At 47.5% G+C, this 17,233-nt stretch overlaps 2 protein-coding genes across 7 annotated transcripts in view; both read right to left on the bottom strand.

The window, feature by feature from the left end:
• The window catches only part of ccdc125 (coiled-coil domain containing 125), an 82,490-nt gene extending 70,584 nt beyond the window's left edge, over positions 1–11,906 (bottom strand). The window contains exons 1-5 of one of the 3 annotated variants that reach the window (XM_086313134.1): positions 11,464–11,906; positions 10,598–10,686; positions 5,255–5,528; positions 4,810–4,868; positions 4,637–4,723 (exon numbers count right to left, since the gene is read on the bottom strand). In XM_086313134.1, the coding sequence (XP_086169260.1) occupies positions 4,637–4,723; positions 4,810–4,868; positions 5,255–5,507 (399 nt within the window). In that variant the 5' untranslated portion in view covers positions 5,508–5,528; positions 10,598–10,686; positions 11,464–11,906. Of the gene's footprint in view, positions 1–4,636; positions 4,724–4,809; positions 4,869–5,254; positions 5,529–10,597; positions 10,785–11,463 lie in introns of those variants that run through there. The other 2 variants (XM_086313135.1, XM_086313133.1) reach the window with 2 other exon arrangements.
• A 25-nt stretch (positions 11,907–11,931) lies between these two features.
• Positions 11,932–17,233, bottom strand: part of rad17 (RAD17 checkpoint clamp loader component) — a 34,832-nt gene continuing 29,530 nt past the window's right edge. For 2 of the 4 annotated variants that reach the window (XM_086313131.1, XM_086313130.1), the window contains exons 15-17: positions 15,088–15,208; positions 13,958–14,015; positions 11,935–13,417 (exon numbers count right to left, since the gene is read on the bottom strand). In XM_086313131.1, the coding sequence (XP_086169257.1) occupies positions 13,225–13,417; positions 13,958–14,015; positions 15,088–15,208 (372 nt within the window). In that variant the 3' untranslated portion in view covers positions 11,935–13,224. Of the gene's footprint in view, positions 13,418–13,957; positions 14,016–15,087; positions 15,209–17,233 lie in introns of all 4 variants that reach the window. The other 2 variants (XM_086313128.1, XM_086313132.1) reach the window with 2 other exon arrangements.

Below are 17,233 nucleotides of genomic sequence, written 5' to 3' on the forward strand. Positions count from 1 at the left end.
AAGGAGGCTAGAGGGCAAGATCAAAGTAGCACGGAGGGAGGTTAGCCAACTAACGGAGTTGCAGAAAGGTGCGACAAATAAGGTGCCTAAGAAATACAGCAAGCTGTCCATACCTGAGGCCTTGGAAACTGCCAAGCAAAGACTCACAGCCTTGGCCAGCCGCTTGAGGAGGTACACCAGAGAGATAGAAGGCAGGAGAATAAACCAGCTGTTCTCCACAGAACCAGCAAAGGTGTACTCTCAGTGGCAAGGGAACAATAAGAGAACAGCACCACCAAGGCTGGAGACGGAGCAATACTGGAAGAGCATATGGGAGAAGGATGCAACCCATAACGGCAATGCTCAGTGGCTAGTGGATCTGAGGGCAGACCACAGCGACCTCCCTGAACAGGGTCCAGTAACCATCACAGTGGCAGATATCCAAGAAAGGGTCTCCAGTATGAAGAGTTGGACAGCACCAGGGCCCGACATGGTTCACGCCTACTGGCTGAAGAAGCTGACTGCACTCCACGAGCGTCTGGCAGCACAAATGAACCAGCTGCTAGTTAACGAGAGACACCCGGAATGGCTAACTGAAGGCCGGACGGTCCTGATCCCCAAGGACCCCAAGAAGGGACCGGTCCCCTCCAACTACCGACCAATAACCTGCCTCAGTACTACATGGAAGCTCCTGTCAGGCATCATATCGGCTAAGATGAACAGGCACATGGGTCAATACATGAGCGGGACACAGAAAGGAATTGGCAAGAATACCAGAGGTGCAAAACACCAGCTACTGGTAGACAGAACAATCAGCCGAGACTGCAAGACCAGACTGACCAACCTGTGCACTGCCTGGATTGATTACAAGAAGGCCTATGACTCAATGCCCCACAGCTGGATACTGGAATGCCTAGAATTGTACAAGATCAATGGGACCCTAAGAGCCTTCATCAGGAACTCAATGGGGATGTGGCGTACAACACTAGAGGCCAACTCCAAGCCCATAGCACAAGTTACCATCAAGTGCGGGATCTACCAAGGAGATGCTCTGTCCCCACTGTTGTTCTGCATAGGCCTGAACCCCCTCAGTGAGATCATTAACAAGACTGGCTACGGATACCGACTACGGAACGGAGCAGTTGTCAGCCACCTCCTGTACATGGATGACATCAAGCTGTATGCCAAGAGTGAACGAGACATCGATTCACTGATCCACACTACCAGGCTATACAGCAATGACATTGGAATGTCGTTCGGACTGGAGAAGTGTAGTCGGATGGTAACAAAGAGAGGGAAGGTAGTCAGAACTGAGGGGATTGAACTACCAGAAGGCAACATTGCAGACATAGAGGACAGTTACAAGTACCTGGGGATCCCGCAGGCAAATGGGAACCATGAAGAGGCCGCTAGAAAGGCTGCAACCACCAAGTACCTGCAGAGGGTCAGGCAAGTCCTGAGGAGTCAGCTGAATGGTAAGAACAAGATCCGGGCCATCAACACATACGCCCTGCCCGTGATCAGGTACCCTGCTGGGGTAATAGGCTGGCCAAAGGAGGAGATAGAAGCCACTGACATAAAGACAAGAAAGCTCCTGACCATGCATGGAGGGTTTCACCCCAAGTCCAGCACCCTGAGGCTGTACGCTAAGCGGAAGGAAGGGGGCCGGGGACTGGTGAGTGTCAGCACCACAGTCCAGGATGAGACAAGGAACATCCAAGAATACATTGGGAAGATGGCCCCAACTGACCGAGTGCTCAGTGAATACCTCAGGCAGCAGAAACCCAAGAAAGAGGAGGGAGACGAGGAACCATCATGGAAGGACAGGCCCCTGCACGGTATGTACCACCGGCAGATAGAGGAGGTGGCTGATATCCAGAAATCCTACCAGTGGCTGGACAAAGCTGGACTGAAAGACAGCACAGAGGCACTAATCATGGCAGCACAAGAACAAGCTCTGAGTACAAGATCCACAGAGGCTGGGGTCTATCACACCAGGCAAGACCCCAGGTGCAGGCTGTGTAAAGATGCCCCAGAGACAATCCAGCACATAACAGCAGGGTGCAAGATGCTAGCAGGCAAGGCATACATGGAACACCATAACCAAGTGGACGGCATAGTGTACAGGAACATCTGTGCCGAGTATAACCTAGAAGTCCCGAGGTCAAAATGGGAGATGCCCCCAAGGGTGGTGGAGAATGACCGAGCTAAGATCCTGTGGGACTTCCAGATACAGACGGACAAAATGGTGGTGGCTAACCAACCGGACATAGTGGTGGTAGACAAACAGAAGAAGACGGCCGTAGTGATCGATGTAGCGGTTCCGAATGACAGCAATATCAGGAAGAAGGAACACGAGAAGCTGGAGAAATACCAAGGGCTCAGAGAAGAGCTCGAGAGGATGTGGAGGGTGAAGGTAACGGTGGTCCCCGTGGTAATCGGAGCACTAGGTGCGGTGACTCCCAAGCTAGGCGAGTGGCTCCAGCAGATCCCGGGAATAACATCGGAGATCTCTGTCCAGAAGAGCGCAGTCCTGGGAACAGCTAAGATACTGCGCAGGACCCTCAAGCTCCCAGGCCTCTGGTAGAGGACCCGAGCTTGAAGGATAAACCGCCCGCAGGGGCGTGCTGGGTGTTTTTTTTTTTGTTTTTTTATATATACACACACACACACACACACACATATATATATACACACACACACACATACATACATACATACACACACACACATACATATAGTATATACACTGGGTGAATGTGCAGTAGTAGCAGCAAGCAGGTGAATTCTGTACATTAATATGAATAGACATCTGACTATTTTACAGGATAGACAATATAAACATATTTAAAATGAAAGGAATTGAAATGTACATTGTGCCTTGGTTTAGTGTCTGGAAGAGTCCTGTCTCAGTCAATTATAGATGATGTGAGAGGGCGGGTGTGTGTGTTTAGGGCACGGATGGCTTGGGGATAGAAGCTCCTCTTGAGTCTCTCTGTCCTTGCCCGGAAGATGCGGAACCTTCTACCAGATTGCAGAAGTTGGAACAGTTTGTTGCCAGGATGGGACGGGTCCTTCAGTATCTGCGCTGCTCTAGTCCGGCATCTCCTGGTGTAGGTGTCCTGAAGCAGGGGGAGAGCAATCCTGCAGCAGCGTTCTGCTGTACGGATCACTCTCTGGAGAGCTTTTTGGTCCTTCACACAGCTGTTCCCGAACCACGATGTCATGTTCTGTGTGAGGATGCTCTCCACAGCGCCTGTATAGAAAATCCTGAGGATCTTTGGAGAGACCCTGAACTTCTTCAGTTGTCGTAGGTGATACAGGCGCTGCCTAGCCTTTTTGGTCTGGACCTGAATGTGGGCAGCCCATGTCAGGTCTGAGGAGCTGTGGACACCAAGATACTTGAAGGACTGCAGTCTGACACAGTCTGAAGTGTAGAGGGAGTAGAGCAGTGGCGAGAGGACACATCCCTGAGGTGCTCCTGTGTTGATGGTGATGCTGTTGGAGAAGCACCTGCCCACCCTCACCACCTGAGTTCTGCCAGTGAGGAAGTCCAACACCCATGCACACAGACGGCTGTTAAGTCCCAGATCCCTCAGCTTTGTGAACAGTCTGCAGGGCACTATTGTGTTAAACGCTGAACTGTAATCAACAAACAGCATTCGCACATAGTTACTCTGTTTCTTGTCCACATGGCTGAGAGTGGTGTGTAGGACGTGGGCGATGGCATCCTCTGTGGATCTGTTGGATCTGTAGGCGAACTGCAGCGGATCTGTGGTGTCTGGGATGGAGGAGGAGATGATGTTCTTCAGCAGCCTCTCAAACACCTTCATTACTACCGAGGTCAGTGCAACTGGCCGGTAATCGTTCAGGGATGAGGGTTTGCTGTTCTTGGGCACAGGGATGATGGTGGATCTTTTGAAGCATGTGGGGACCACAGACTTCGCCAGGGACTCGTTGAAGATGTAAGTGAACACACCTGCTAGCTGGTCAGCACAGCAGCGCAGCAGACGGCCGGTGATGCCGTCTGGCCCTGCCGCTTTCCTTGTGTTCACTCTCCTCAGTGCCGCTCGGACGTCATGCTCCGCGATGCTGGTCACCGGTCTCTCGCTGATGACGTCACTGTCCTCGGTAGTCAGGCGGTAGATAGCATTAGCCGCCTGGCTAACCTCGAAACGGGCGTAGAACCGATTCAGCTCGTTGGTGAATGCAGAGTCGGCGTTGATCGGCGCAGTGTCCCTGGCTTTGTAGTCCGTAATGGTGCGTAGTCCGTGCCACATACTCCGTGTGTAGCCCTGGTGGAAGCGGGACTCCACACGTTCCCGGTACCTGCGTTTGGCATCTCTCACCGCGCGCCGCACGCCGTATGAGGCCACTTTGTAGGCGCTCATATCGCCAGTGGCGAGACCCGCGTTGTGGGAGGCGGTCCTGGCGTTTACTGCAGTGCGGATCGATCTGTCCATCCACGGTTTCTCCCCAAACACTAAGTCATGTTCTCCTTTAAAATCAAACTTTTATTTCACTCCGTTTTCTTTTTATAATTTATATTAAAACTTGGTTCAATCTGGCGTAATGTCTTGCAAAAGTCCTAAAAGTATTGTTAATAGAGTCCAAAGAAGTTAAGCTAGCTACTATAAGCTGTAATGTGCTGCTCTACCTTGCCTTGCAGAATCTTCAGAGCTTCATATTTTCCTTCAAAGTAACGGTGTGCTACATCAAGCTCACAGCATAGTCCATCTATCATCTGCCAACAAAGAAGCAGCACTTGTTAGTTTCCAGGCTACAATCAAGTTGACAACATTAGTTACATTAGCTCTACTTTTGTCCTACCTTAGTTGCTTCCTGTAGTCTTTCCTTGAGTTCGTCTTTAGACAGGTCCACGAGTGAGCCTATACAGTCACAGAAGACGCTCTTTTATCAAGACAACATTGTCAGTGTAGTCAAAGACGTTCAAACTGAGCAGAGGCTGCAGAACCCAAACTAGCTAGCGTAGCTGTGTAACTAGTGTCGTATGATAACATTTGAAACACTATGTAAAATATTTCTAAAAAGCCAGAGATGTGAGTCACAGGGACAGGATGTTTAACTGCTAAGTTGAGTGAATGAGTAGATTTCAGATGTTCTTTGAAGACATTTCATTGCTGATCCAAAAAGCTTCTTCACGTCCAACTGAAAAAATCCAGTTATAATTAAAAATGGTGAAATGTGCTGATATGGTGTATATTCTTTGGTGTCTTCTGTACAACAGTAAGAAACACATGTTAGAAAGTGTTACCAAAGTATGACAGCTCCCGCTGGGCTCTCTGCTGTGTCTCTGCAGTTTTTATTGTAGGAGTCCAGACGGCCTCTCCTGCTCGACTGCTGCACTGCAGCGGGTCTGTCCTGAGCAGCCGACTCTCTGAGCGACCGCTCACTCTGTCACTCTTCATCCTAGTGGAGCTGAGTGCTGTTGTGACTCCTATCCCATCACCCAGGTCCCCATCCACCATGTCATCCTTCAGGCTGCAGTCCTCACTGAGCTCCTCCATCTGAAAAAGGTCCCAGCTAAACTGGACACAGGCCACATACTGGTTTCATCACAGGTGGTCAACACAAGTATTTAAATACTGCGTATAGACAAGTAGCCAGTCCTTAGATATTCCTACGTACACCAAGTACAGAAGTCTGGATGGAATTTTTATGATTTTTGCCTGAATGTGTAGAAATTTTTTATTTGCATTTTTCCTTGTTTCATTGTAAATGAGGTACATGTAATCATTATAATATAACATTAAAATGCACGACACTGTTGATAAGAAGCTCCAGGAACATGAAATGCAGCCTCGTTTTCTGTTCAATAACGTGGTTGAGGATAACACGGACAGTTGTTGCAAAGTAACACACTGCACTTGTTACAGTAATGGGTGTAACTACAGCTGAAAGTAAGAGACAGACGTGGAAGGAGGAGCCACTTTATGCTGCCTGTAACATCGTTTACTATGACTGGTTTGGCAGTGGGTCAGTGATGGCCTGGGGATATGTCCACGGAGGGACACAGACCTCTACAGGCTAGCCACTAGCACCCTGACTGTCATTAGGTATCGGGATGAACTCCTTGGACCTGCTGTCCAAGGTGCACTGATGAAGTGGGTCGAGGGTTCCTCTTGGTGCACGACGATGGTCAACCTCAAGTATCCAGGCAGTTCCTAGAGCAGGGGTGTCCAACTCCAGGCCTGGAGGGCCGGTGTCCTGATCTCACTCTGGGTCAACGCACCTGAATCACATGATTAGTTCGTTACCAGGCCTCTGGAGAACTTCAGGACATGTTGAGGAGGTAATTTAGCCATTTAAATCAGCTGTGTTGGATCAAGGACGCATCTAAAACCTGCAGGACACCGGCCCTCCAGGCCTGGAGTTGGACACCAATGTCCTAGAGGATCAAGGAATTGAACCCATTGACTGGCCTCTGTGGCTGCCAGACCTAAATCCAACAGAACACCTCGGGAACTTTATGCTTCAGTTTATCCACCAGGTTGCACCTCAGACTGTTCAGGAGCTGGGTGATGCCTTGGTCCAGCTCTGGGAGCAGAGCCCCAGGACACCATCCATCATCTCATTAAGAGCACGCCTGGACCGTATCAGCCATACATACAAGCACATGAGTGACATCAAGACCCATCGAGATCTGATGTGTTTCAACATGTTGCTTCATTTTTTTAAGTGTATAGTAGATTAGGGCTGTGCGATATGACGAAAATCTCATATCCCGATATAAGACATCTATCGTCCGATAACGATATAAATCACAACAATGTAACATTTTCTGTAAGTTCTGTGAATCTCGAGCAGCTCGACTTGCGTGAAGTGTTTCCAGCTGCGTGTCATGTAGCTGGAGTCGAGTGTTTTAACCGATGCATGAAACTACACATTTTTAGACATAAGTTGTAACGGCGCCGTTTCTTTGTGAGTATTTATTACACGGCGTGCTGCGGGGAAAGCCTGTTCTAACGTTTGAGTCTAAGGTTTATTTTTTTAGCACCTGGCGGCTCTTTTCTACTTCTCACCCGTAAATAATCTGCATCTTTCACGTGATTCAGTTTATTTTGAAAAGTCTCAACAGGATCTTGAGCTTTATTGTGAAAAGTTTATGTGGAACATAAACAAGCGGACAGGCGATGGTGTTACCGTCGTTGTTGCTAACGACAACGCATAAAAACAGGCGCTTGTCCGTCTGTAGTGTGGTTATATTAAATATAAGAGAAAGAGAGAACTTTATTAATATAACCACTACAGTGACATCAGAACCATGAAAAAATATTACCGTAAACAGTTTATTTTGCGACACCACGAAACAAACGATAGCGTAAAATGAAACGACAGATGTTTTTATATCGTCATCTGATATACATCGTTATATCGAACAGCCCTATAGTAGATGGTTATAGTTGTGCCTATGATGAAGTGCTTTTTCAAAGTCTCCATTCCACATACAGCACAGACACAAATGCTGCCACCTACACTGAATGTGAACATCAAACACATGCAGACAAACGTGACACTGCAGTGTCAGGGTGGATGAAGAAAGCAACATGATACATACAGAAAACAACAGTGTTAGGATTGATCAGGAATGACTTTCAAAAGGAGATCTGCGCTGCTCTCTCTGGATAAATACGGCATCTGTGTCTTAATCCTCGGAGCCCTTTGCACAGTGCACACAGATTTGTATCTGTATCTATAAGAAACATCTTCCTTCACCGTCCTCTCATCTGTACACACTGCCCTGCTGTTTCACAGGGAAGCAGGAACCTGAGCTTGCACCGGATTATTCTGGAAAGGCTGACATCACTCCCTCAGGTCTGCTGATTTTCGAGCTGATCATTCTTCCTCTTGGCAGAAAGCTGGTTATCACTGAAGTGAACCTGCTGCATCTTTGTCAGTAAATTATTATTACTGTTGGTAGATCACCCTGTGACTGCAGCACCGCATTAACTTTGAGGCAAAATCTGTCAGCATTTATAGCTTAAAATGGAAACTGCAGTGCAATCGAACAGCCAGGGACATGTGCATGGCTGCTGCGTGTGCTGCTAACACCACCCTGTACAGCAGGCTTCTTCAAAATGTCCAACTTGGGCAAACAGACCAACATCTGCCTCTGGATGAAGCACTTCCTGACTAACAGTCTGGATGAGCACCAATCACGCCCCCGCTCTAACACTGGAGCCCCACAAGGTTGTTGTTAAGCCCTTTCCTGTACACACATGACTGCACCCCATCACATAACACCAGTGTCACGGTCAGATTTGCTGATGACACATCGGTGGTGAGGCTGATCTGCCTACAGGGAGGAAGTGCAACACAGCTGCAGTGTGATTTAAAGACAATAACCTTCCACTCAATATGAAGACAACAAAGGAAGTGATCATCTGCTTCAGGAGAAAGAAGGATGTACACACCAGTGCACATCAGTGGCAAAGAAGTGGAACTAGCATGGACTAGAAAAACCAACCTGCTGCTGGGAAAGGCAGCTATAGTTAATGAGAATATACCAACTCCCACCTCACAGCCTTCAGTGGCATCTTTACTTCAGTGTCTCAGCACATCACAGACTACCTACAGACCCCTGGCACTTAACATCACCAAGACCAAGGAACTCATCCTGGACTTCAGGCTGTGCCGCCCTGCACATAAACGGTGAATGTGTAGAGCAAGTGGAGGCAAGAAGACCCAGCAGCAGCTACACTTCCTCAGGAAGGAGCAACTAAACACTGCTGGTGACCTTCTACAGATCCACCATCGAGGGCCTGCTGACCTATGCAGTGACAGTGCAGCACGCCAGCTGCATGGAGGCAGACAGGACGAGACTGCAGAGGGTGGTGAACACAGCACAAAGAATCATCCACTGCCCACAGCCCTCCTCGTCTGCCGTCTATAACTCCCGTTGTCTCAGCAGGGCCAGAAACACCCTGCCCTCCTTACCCACCCCGGCTACCATCTTTTTAACCTACTGCCCTCTGGCAGGCGCTTCAGATCCATGTGGGCCAGAACAGACTCAGGAACAGCTTCTTCCCCAAAGCTATCACCAAACTCAACCTTGCACCAAAGTAATCTGCACTGAAATATCTCTGAACTCATGTCTGTTTTAAACTGTCGGTGCTCAAACTCTGTCACTCTTGTGCTGTGTATTTATATTATTCTTATGGTTATTTTATTATAGGCTTTCTTATAATGTGCTAGCATATGTGCACTTTTATGGAGCTGCTTTTTAATCTTGTTATACTGCGTATAATGACAATAAAGGCTTTCAGCCTCCACTCCTGTCTCGATACCCACCAGTCTGCTTACAAAGCAAACCAGCCTACAGAGGATACCATCACCATCAGCCTCCACAGAGCACTGAGCCATCTGGAGAACAGGAAGAGCTCCGTGAGGATGCTCCTCGTTGACTACAGTTTAGCGTTTAACACAAAAATCCCAAAAATCAACGAACTGGACCACCAGAACATCCCCTCTGCCACCTTCCCCTGGGCCAAAGACCTCCTCACCAACCGGCCCCAGTCTCCAACCCACCCGACCACCGTCATCATTAAGTATACCGATGATACCACCGTGGCTGGTCTCATCTCTAACAGACATCAGACAGTGTGCAGGGCAGAGGTAGAGAATTTGTCCTGCTGCTGCTCAGAAAACCACCTGAAACTGAACATCCAACCAAAGAACTCATCATGGACTTCAGGAGGCACAGACGAGTCCACTCCCTCTCATTAAAAATGGAAAACAGGTGGAAACTGTCTCCACCTTCAGGTTTCTCGGGCACCTACGTCGCCACCAACCTCAGTTGCACTTCCTCCGTGTCCTGAGGAAGAAAAACTTGGACCAGGAGCTGCTGGCCTTCCACCACTCCTCAGTGGAGAGTGTGCTCTCCTCCTGCCTGGTGTTGGTACACAGGGGCCAAAAGAGAACAAGGAGGCTGCGCAGAGGCTCATTAACACTGACCAAAATCAATGGCTGCCCGCTGCTACCACTCGAGGTCATCATCAGCTCCTCCTGTCTCAGGAAAACTAGGGCTGTTACAGGTGACCCCTCACATCCCACTCACCACCTGTTTGACCCCCTGCCCTCCAGACGCACCTCAGGTCAATCAGGGGCCACACCTCCAAACGACCTAACTCACACAGGACAACTCCTGAACAGTTTTTACTCTCCAGCCACGTCCACGCTGAACTCAGAAACCACTACTTGACTGTTTTTAATGTTAATACACAGTCTTATTCTCCAATTTATTATGTGCATCAATGCTACTTTCTAATTATTACCTTTGCATACATTTATATTCCTTTGTTGTATTTATGCATGAGTCTGTATCTCATCTTTTTCGTTGCTCATCTTGAAATCACGCTGGCCAGCTCGCCGCTTTTATTTTGAAATCACTTCTCTGCTGCAGCACGCGGGAGCTAGCTTGACTACATTACTTTAAGTGGAGGCTAACAAAACTATCATACAGCAGAGACTAAACACACAAAGCAAAAGAATACAAATGATTATTAGACGACATGTGACAGAAACAACGTGCATTAAAGATATGAAGTGTTTTTAAAATGTCAAAATTTATGCTGTTTTCTGAATGACTTCCTCTTACCTGCGAACCTGAGACAAAGGTAAGCTTTTGCGTCTGCTCCGACCCGGATGAAGATCCGTTTTAATGAAACTATAGTTTCAGAGCGAAACCTGCGAAGTTAAAGCGGAGACGGAAAAAAGAAAGTAAAAATACACATTAGAAAGTCCAAAAACAGCTTTTCGCCCAGCAGCGACCAACCGCGTCTGAAACCTCCAGCACAGTGCACGCGCCAACACGAAACGACTTCCGGTGTGTCAGATTAACTGGTTTTTATATTAACTGGTTATGTTTGTTTACACAGGCTTCTTTCATCGTTTTTAAAGAGTAGTCGCATGAAGATTAAATACCTCAGCACAGAAATAAAAGTTGCACTCAACAGTTCATCGTTATGTGTCTAGTTGGGAAGTTTATTAACCAGCATTATTATCATGCATTGTTTATTATAAGTCTACACACTCATACCTTAAAAACACCTCGGAATATAATATGATGCGTTTACAGAAGTCAATCAATTAATTTCTCATCTTAATTTACATGATTTTCACTGTTGAGGCAACACACAGCTGTGCTCAGGAGAAGCAACGTGTGGCTGCAACGTGTTGCAGCAACGTGTTGCAGCAACGTGTTGCTGCAACGTGTGGCTGCAACGTGTTGCTGCAACGTGTTGCTGCAACGTGTTGCTGCAACGTGTTGCTGCAACGTGTTGCGGTTTCTCTACCCTAATGTAGAATCAGCATAAAGAAAGAAGTTGTTATTAAAAGACACATTTTTCTCTAACAGTTTTTACTGTTGCGTGTATCAGACGGCTGTGCGTCAGACTGTTGATTGTGCAGTAAAAACATGGTTACAGATTGTTATAGACTTCTTTAACGTGGAAGAGAACTTACCTGAAAAGGGGGGGATGTCTCTGTAGACGATCTACCCAAGAATATTTCTTCATATATATTTTTCTTTCTTTGCTTCCTCCACAATGACGGGCATAACAACATGAGTTAAGAGTAAACTGTACTCGGAGACGTGAGGACCAAACTAACATTAGTTAGTCGTTTCCCTGTAAAGTGTTTTTCTACTAGAACATCTCACTCACCAATTCAAATATAAGCACCTTTTCTAACATTGTCACACATTCAGTCCCATTAATGCACCAGAGAGCAATTTGAGGTTAGTATCTTGGAGACTGGAGTAGCCGCGGATCAAACCACCGGCCTCGCACTGGTAGGTGACCTGACCCAGCTCCTTGTGCTGAACTTACCAACAATCATTAGTTCTGAACAGGTCACATTTGCAAACGAAGTTTAATGAACAACCACCAGCATTTATATAAAAAAAAGAAAAAAAAAAAAAAGAAGAAGTTTTATTTAAAACAAAACACTTCTTCAATATATTAAAGTCTGTGGTTGCAACTGACGTTTCTTGTGATGAATCAGCCAGTAAACTCCAATGACGACCTAACAAAGCCTAAGTTTCCCGTGTGTGGCGCTGTTAGGTCATCCATGTTTTCATAAACCTTTTTCCAAGACTTTCCATGGCCCAATCCATTGGGCCCTCAGTGTGGGGAAGCATCCCTGTATGGAACTGACCTCCCCAGCCCAGTGTTCAATCAGTGCTGCTAGTTTCAGTCACTGTGCACATGTCCTGTTTCTAAGGTTGGAAACCTGCAGTCAGCTGAGACGGAAGAAGTCACCTGATGATGATGAAACGTTTCTCCCACTGAAACGTCCACATGAACAGAATCAACCTTTGGATTTTCTTACCTGGATGATCGAGCATCAAGACGTCTCCTAGTTCTGTCCAACACAACCTGAATAAATCAGAGTGCAGCACTTCGGTCATTTCTCTACAACAAATATACCAACAGGTAATCAGATGTAGCTCTCAGCACTGGATCCTTCAGGCTGCGATAAGCATGACATGAAACTACATCGATGTAAAGGCACATGCGTGATGCTAACAGCACCGTGTGACTGACAGTGGTGCTCAGGTGAAACAGGTTCTGTTGACAGGTGTGTTTGAGGATCACAGTTTGTGATGCTGTGTTTTTATACCTGTAGATGTTTCTGTAATAGTCCACCTTTGCTTTCAACGCTATCACACTCTGGTTGTTTCATTCACGCAGTCAACTTTATGATGGAGGAGTTTAGTGAGTCACCATCAGCAGATGGAGCATGTTGCAGAGCGTCACTAGAAACTGTTGAGTAAATATTGGAAGAAGGTGTGTCCAACAATAAGACTGCATTCATTTCTTACATTTATTCATACACTTGATCCTTTACTAAACAGACTGTAACGGGGAACAGTCATCGATCCTGAACAGTCACTCAGCAAAACCAATAAATAATACGTTTAACTGACAGAACCAAATAATTTAGCTTCACTTTGAGAGATTTCTAGATTATTGTAACGATGAACGATCCTCAGGATTATCAGCCTGTGTAAAACTACAGGATGACATGCAGGCTCTGTGGGACAGGTGATGATACCTCAGAGGCAGAAACACTCATCTGTGGAAGGAGCTGGGTCTGCTGGGAGTCACGCTGGGGGCCACCGTGGGTTTGTGACTTAGAAAAGTACCAACTTCAACAACTTATTCACAAAGCAGAGAACTTCCTCTAGAACACAAACGTATCAGTGGATACAGCACAGAGGGCTCAGTCACTGATGTATTCCTCTATGGTCAGGTCTTCGTCCTCTAGGAGGACTTGATTTAAGGTGGGCTGGGGTTGGCTGGCTGGCAGACCCTCCTCAGCACCACCTGCCTCTTTCACCTCCTCCTTCTCCTCCACCTCACTGTCCATTTCCAGCTCGCCTGATTCTTTGTCTGTCAGAGCCTCTGGTTTTAATCTGGACACACAAGAGAAAACCAAAGATCAGAGGTCAAAGATCAGGTTAAAACGTGAGGTCACTGACACGGGACACCACTATGATGTGTTACAGTATCCACGGTAACAGGAGCTCAACTAGAACTTTAAAGAGACAAAAGAAGAAAACTCTTAAAACATGTACATTTGTAACAATAGCAAATATGAACACTGCAGCAGCTGTAGTAGAACACACAAAGTTCTGTTGGCATTATTACTGTTCTGTCAGAATACATCGTTACTTTGTTAAAACAACAGAAACATTTGTTCTTCGGTCTGATCACAGTTATGATGACCTCAGCCTGCTGGAGCCACACAAACAGAGCTGATAAAACAAGCGCACCACGTCCAACCTACTGACATGTTCCAGGAAACGAAAGAAAGAACAGCAACAAGGACCAAACAGCTGGTGAAAGAAAACAGCCATCCAACCCTCAGTCCAATCACTCCTGCTCTCCTGCAACTGTGTAGTGACAATAAAGACATCCTGTGCTGTTTGACAGTAAATGACAGAGTGTGGTACCTGCTGGAGAATCTCCTCAGTGACATCTGCCCCACATCCTGGATAAATGTGATTTGGTCTGTAGGAACAGAGCAGCACAGACATGAGTCCACAGCTGTGCTCAGCACATTAACATCACTAACATTACATCAGGTATGTGAGTGATGCCTCAATTCACTGCAACAACTACCACTGACTCAACATGTGATTCTCACAGTAATGATGCTCGGCTCTGAGCTCTGTAAGGAGGCCACACAGCTGTGCTGTCTGTGTCACTCTGTGACAACATCAGGAATCATTTTCACACGAGTCACAAAAATAATTAAATAAATCATACTGAGTGATGGATACGGTGACGTGATGTATTAGCTAACAGTGACAGGTGGAAACAACAAACCTGCTTTGCTCTAAGGCAAAAACTACAACCAGCCCAGCTGAGCATCACTGCTGCACCTCTCTGTGACTGGAACTGAGCAGTGACATGGATGCAATGGAGGGCTTTAAGCAGCTGGTTAAAAAGATCGAACAACATCCCAGGAAGGATGTTTGTTCACGGTCAGCGTGCTCAGGTAACAATACTGTGAAGTTCCTTCAGGTATTGTTAAACTGTTATACTGAAAGTTTCCAGTGAAAACAGGCTTGACTAACGCTGTGTCACTACTATTACACTACATGTGTCACTGCTACACTGCAGTGCATCTGGAAAATGCTGACAGCGCATGCATGCATAGGCTGATTACCCTCTCACTGCGGCTACAGAAGGAGAAAGGAGAGAGACTTTGGGAACGATGGGATCGTTATACGTCAAGAGACTAGAAACTGATACCTCTGTGATGCAGAGGGACAGCTGCGAATTTGTTTGAATGGAACATGCACCTGTGTAATATGTAGTATGTGTAAGTAAAACAAGGCGTTGTGTATTTTGGAATATGTGAATGTGTTGGTTTCCCTTGCGAGAAAGTATTTAAAAAAAAAAAAAAAAAGTGGAAGAACTGGAGCGCTGTCAGTGCTGTTTGGATCCTCCGAGTGATGCTGCAGAGTCACACTTCTAATGAGGTGCTGTGGCACAAACGAACATCTGTCTGCAAACTCCACTCCTTAATAAAACAGGTTTTCCCTGAAAGTACCCCCCGTGTACCCGTGGGCCTTACCTTGGTTCCTCATAGGGTTGGTGAGTTTGGCCAAGTATGGAAGCAGCTCAGTCTGCAGGCTGAGCGGAGTCAGGCAAAAGCTCCGGAACAAGGACTGGGCAGCCACACAGTTCTCCCAGTGCTGCCAGGGACAACAGCAGAGTTAGCACACCATCACTGGTCACTATGTGCAGTTTGGAATGATTTGCATCAAACTGCATCCCCTGAAAAATACACTCTTATTGTACAGGAGCAATGATCCAAATAAGAAACATCACTATGACGCTCCAAACTTCACAGGGGACTGAAGCCGTGTGTGGCTGAGAGGCTGTTTCAGAGAGAGCCACTGCAGGGCTGTAAGGGAGCGAGTGTTTGGTGAAACTGTCCAACTGAAAAGTGTACATGGACTGACAGATCTGAGGGACCACAAACTCTGCTCAACTGATGGCAGTGAGCTTTGGGAGGAGCTGGGCTCCATCACGTCTCCACCTCACCGGAGCAGCCACAGAGGGCTTTCAGCACCATCGTCCAGACGCGAGGTAAGGTGGCGGAATTTGTCGGTGTTCTTGAAAAAGGAAACGTGACATCTCTGATGAGTGCATCCAGGCGCTGGCCCTTTTGGCACCACCGTTGCCACGGCAGCGTGAAGAGAAAAAGAAAGAGGGCGACGCCGTGCAGCTGTGCCTTCATAGACCCAGGCCGTGCCCACACCTCCACCCGCTCGCTGCATGTCTGTCCAGGTCACTGGGCACCAGCCAGCATGCTGACACTTAAAATCCCCTGCAGACAGCTCCACAGGATCCCAGTATCCAAACCCACTGGCCTAGAAAACACATCCCACCTACTGCCACTCAGGGTCCCCCAGTCACAGACAGTTGGTCCCCCAGAGGAAGAGGACGGCCTAGCATCTCCCACAAGAGAAGGTCCTCAGCGGTGTCCAGCCACATGACACCTGGCCAAACATGTGCCGCCCATGCATGCATAGGCTGCACATCCCCTGGACTGCAACACCCGGTTCTGCCACAAGAGGGAGCCAAACACCTTCTGTGGCATTGGGTCATCTCTCAACAAGAATACAGAGACAGTAGGATCATGTTGCACTACAGTGGGTTGGGAGGACCCCCCCATTTACAACAAATATCCTCGTTGTTATCACAGAGAGCGATCCAGGAAGCAACCCGAGAGCAGACCAACGCAGCTCGTATTCAGCATCTCAGGTCATGAAAAGAGCTCACCAGGGTGTGGCTCACCTGATGGCTCTGCATCTGACAACGAACTACCAAAGAGTGTCCTGGAGCTACACACCATCTCCTTCATAGCAAGCGCTCTAAATGTCTCCCACTCAGAGGAAACCTGCACATACTGGGCTTAACAGCATCTTCACTGGCAGTCGTCCCACTAGGCGACTGCAGCAATAGCTGCCATCAAGCCTTTATGATTAGTCACAGCGAGTCTTTCACACCAATGTGGAGACGTTTAGGCCAACTGTTCCTTACCGTTTGAATTCAGCCACATTGGAGGGTTGTTAAGCATGAACAGCCTGTTTATGGTAACTGGTCTGTATTTATATAGCGCTCCCTAAGGACCCCAAAGCGCTTTACATATCCAGTCATCCACCCATTCACGAACACATGCACACACTGGTGATGGCAGCTACATTGTAGCCACAGCCACCCTGGGGCGCACTGACAGAGGCGAGGCTGCCGGACACTGGCGCCACCGGGCCCTCTGACCACCACCAGTAGGCAACGGGTGAAGTGTCTCGCCCAAGGACACAACGACCGAGGCTGTCCGAGCCGGGGCTCGAACCGGCAACCTTCCAATTACAAGGCGAACTCCCAACTCTTGAGCCACGATCGCCCTTGTTTAGCTTCATGCCGATGGGGTTTGGGCCTTTTTAAAAACTGAAGGTGCTGGAGTGTCTTCATCAGTCATTCAGAGGTGAACCTGGTTTGTTTCTGACATTCTCGTTCAGTTTCCTGGTAGAGAGCAGATTTCACGTGTAAGCCATGCAAAGCACACCACCACCACCACCACCACCACCACCACCACGTTTGACTGGTGTGATGATGTTTTATCAAATGCCATGTTAGTGCTGCACCAGCTGTGACTCAAACCTGTCAAACTAAACTGAACTCTTCAGTTCACAGAATATTTTTCCAGACGT

Source organism: Aulonocara sp. 'chitande type north' Nkhata Bay, linkage group LG12 (genome assembly GCF_057382095.1).
Source record: "Aulonocara sp. 'chitande type north' Nkhata Bay isolate Kocher_YH1m ecotype deep benthic linkage group LG12, A_spYH_male_GT1.1, whole genome shotgun sequence".
NCBI classification, from domain to species: Eukaryota; Metazoa; Chordata; class Actinopteri; order Cichliformes; family Cichlidae; genus Aulonocara; species Aulonocara sp. 'chitande type north' Nkhata Bay.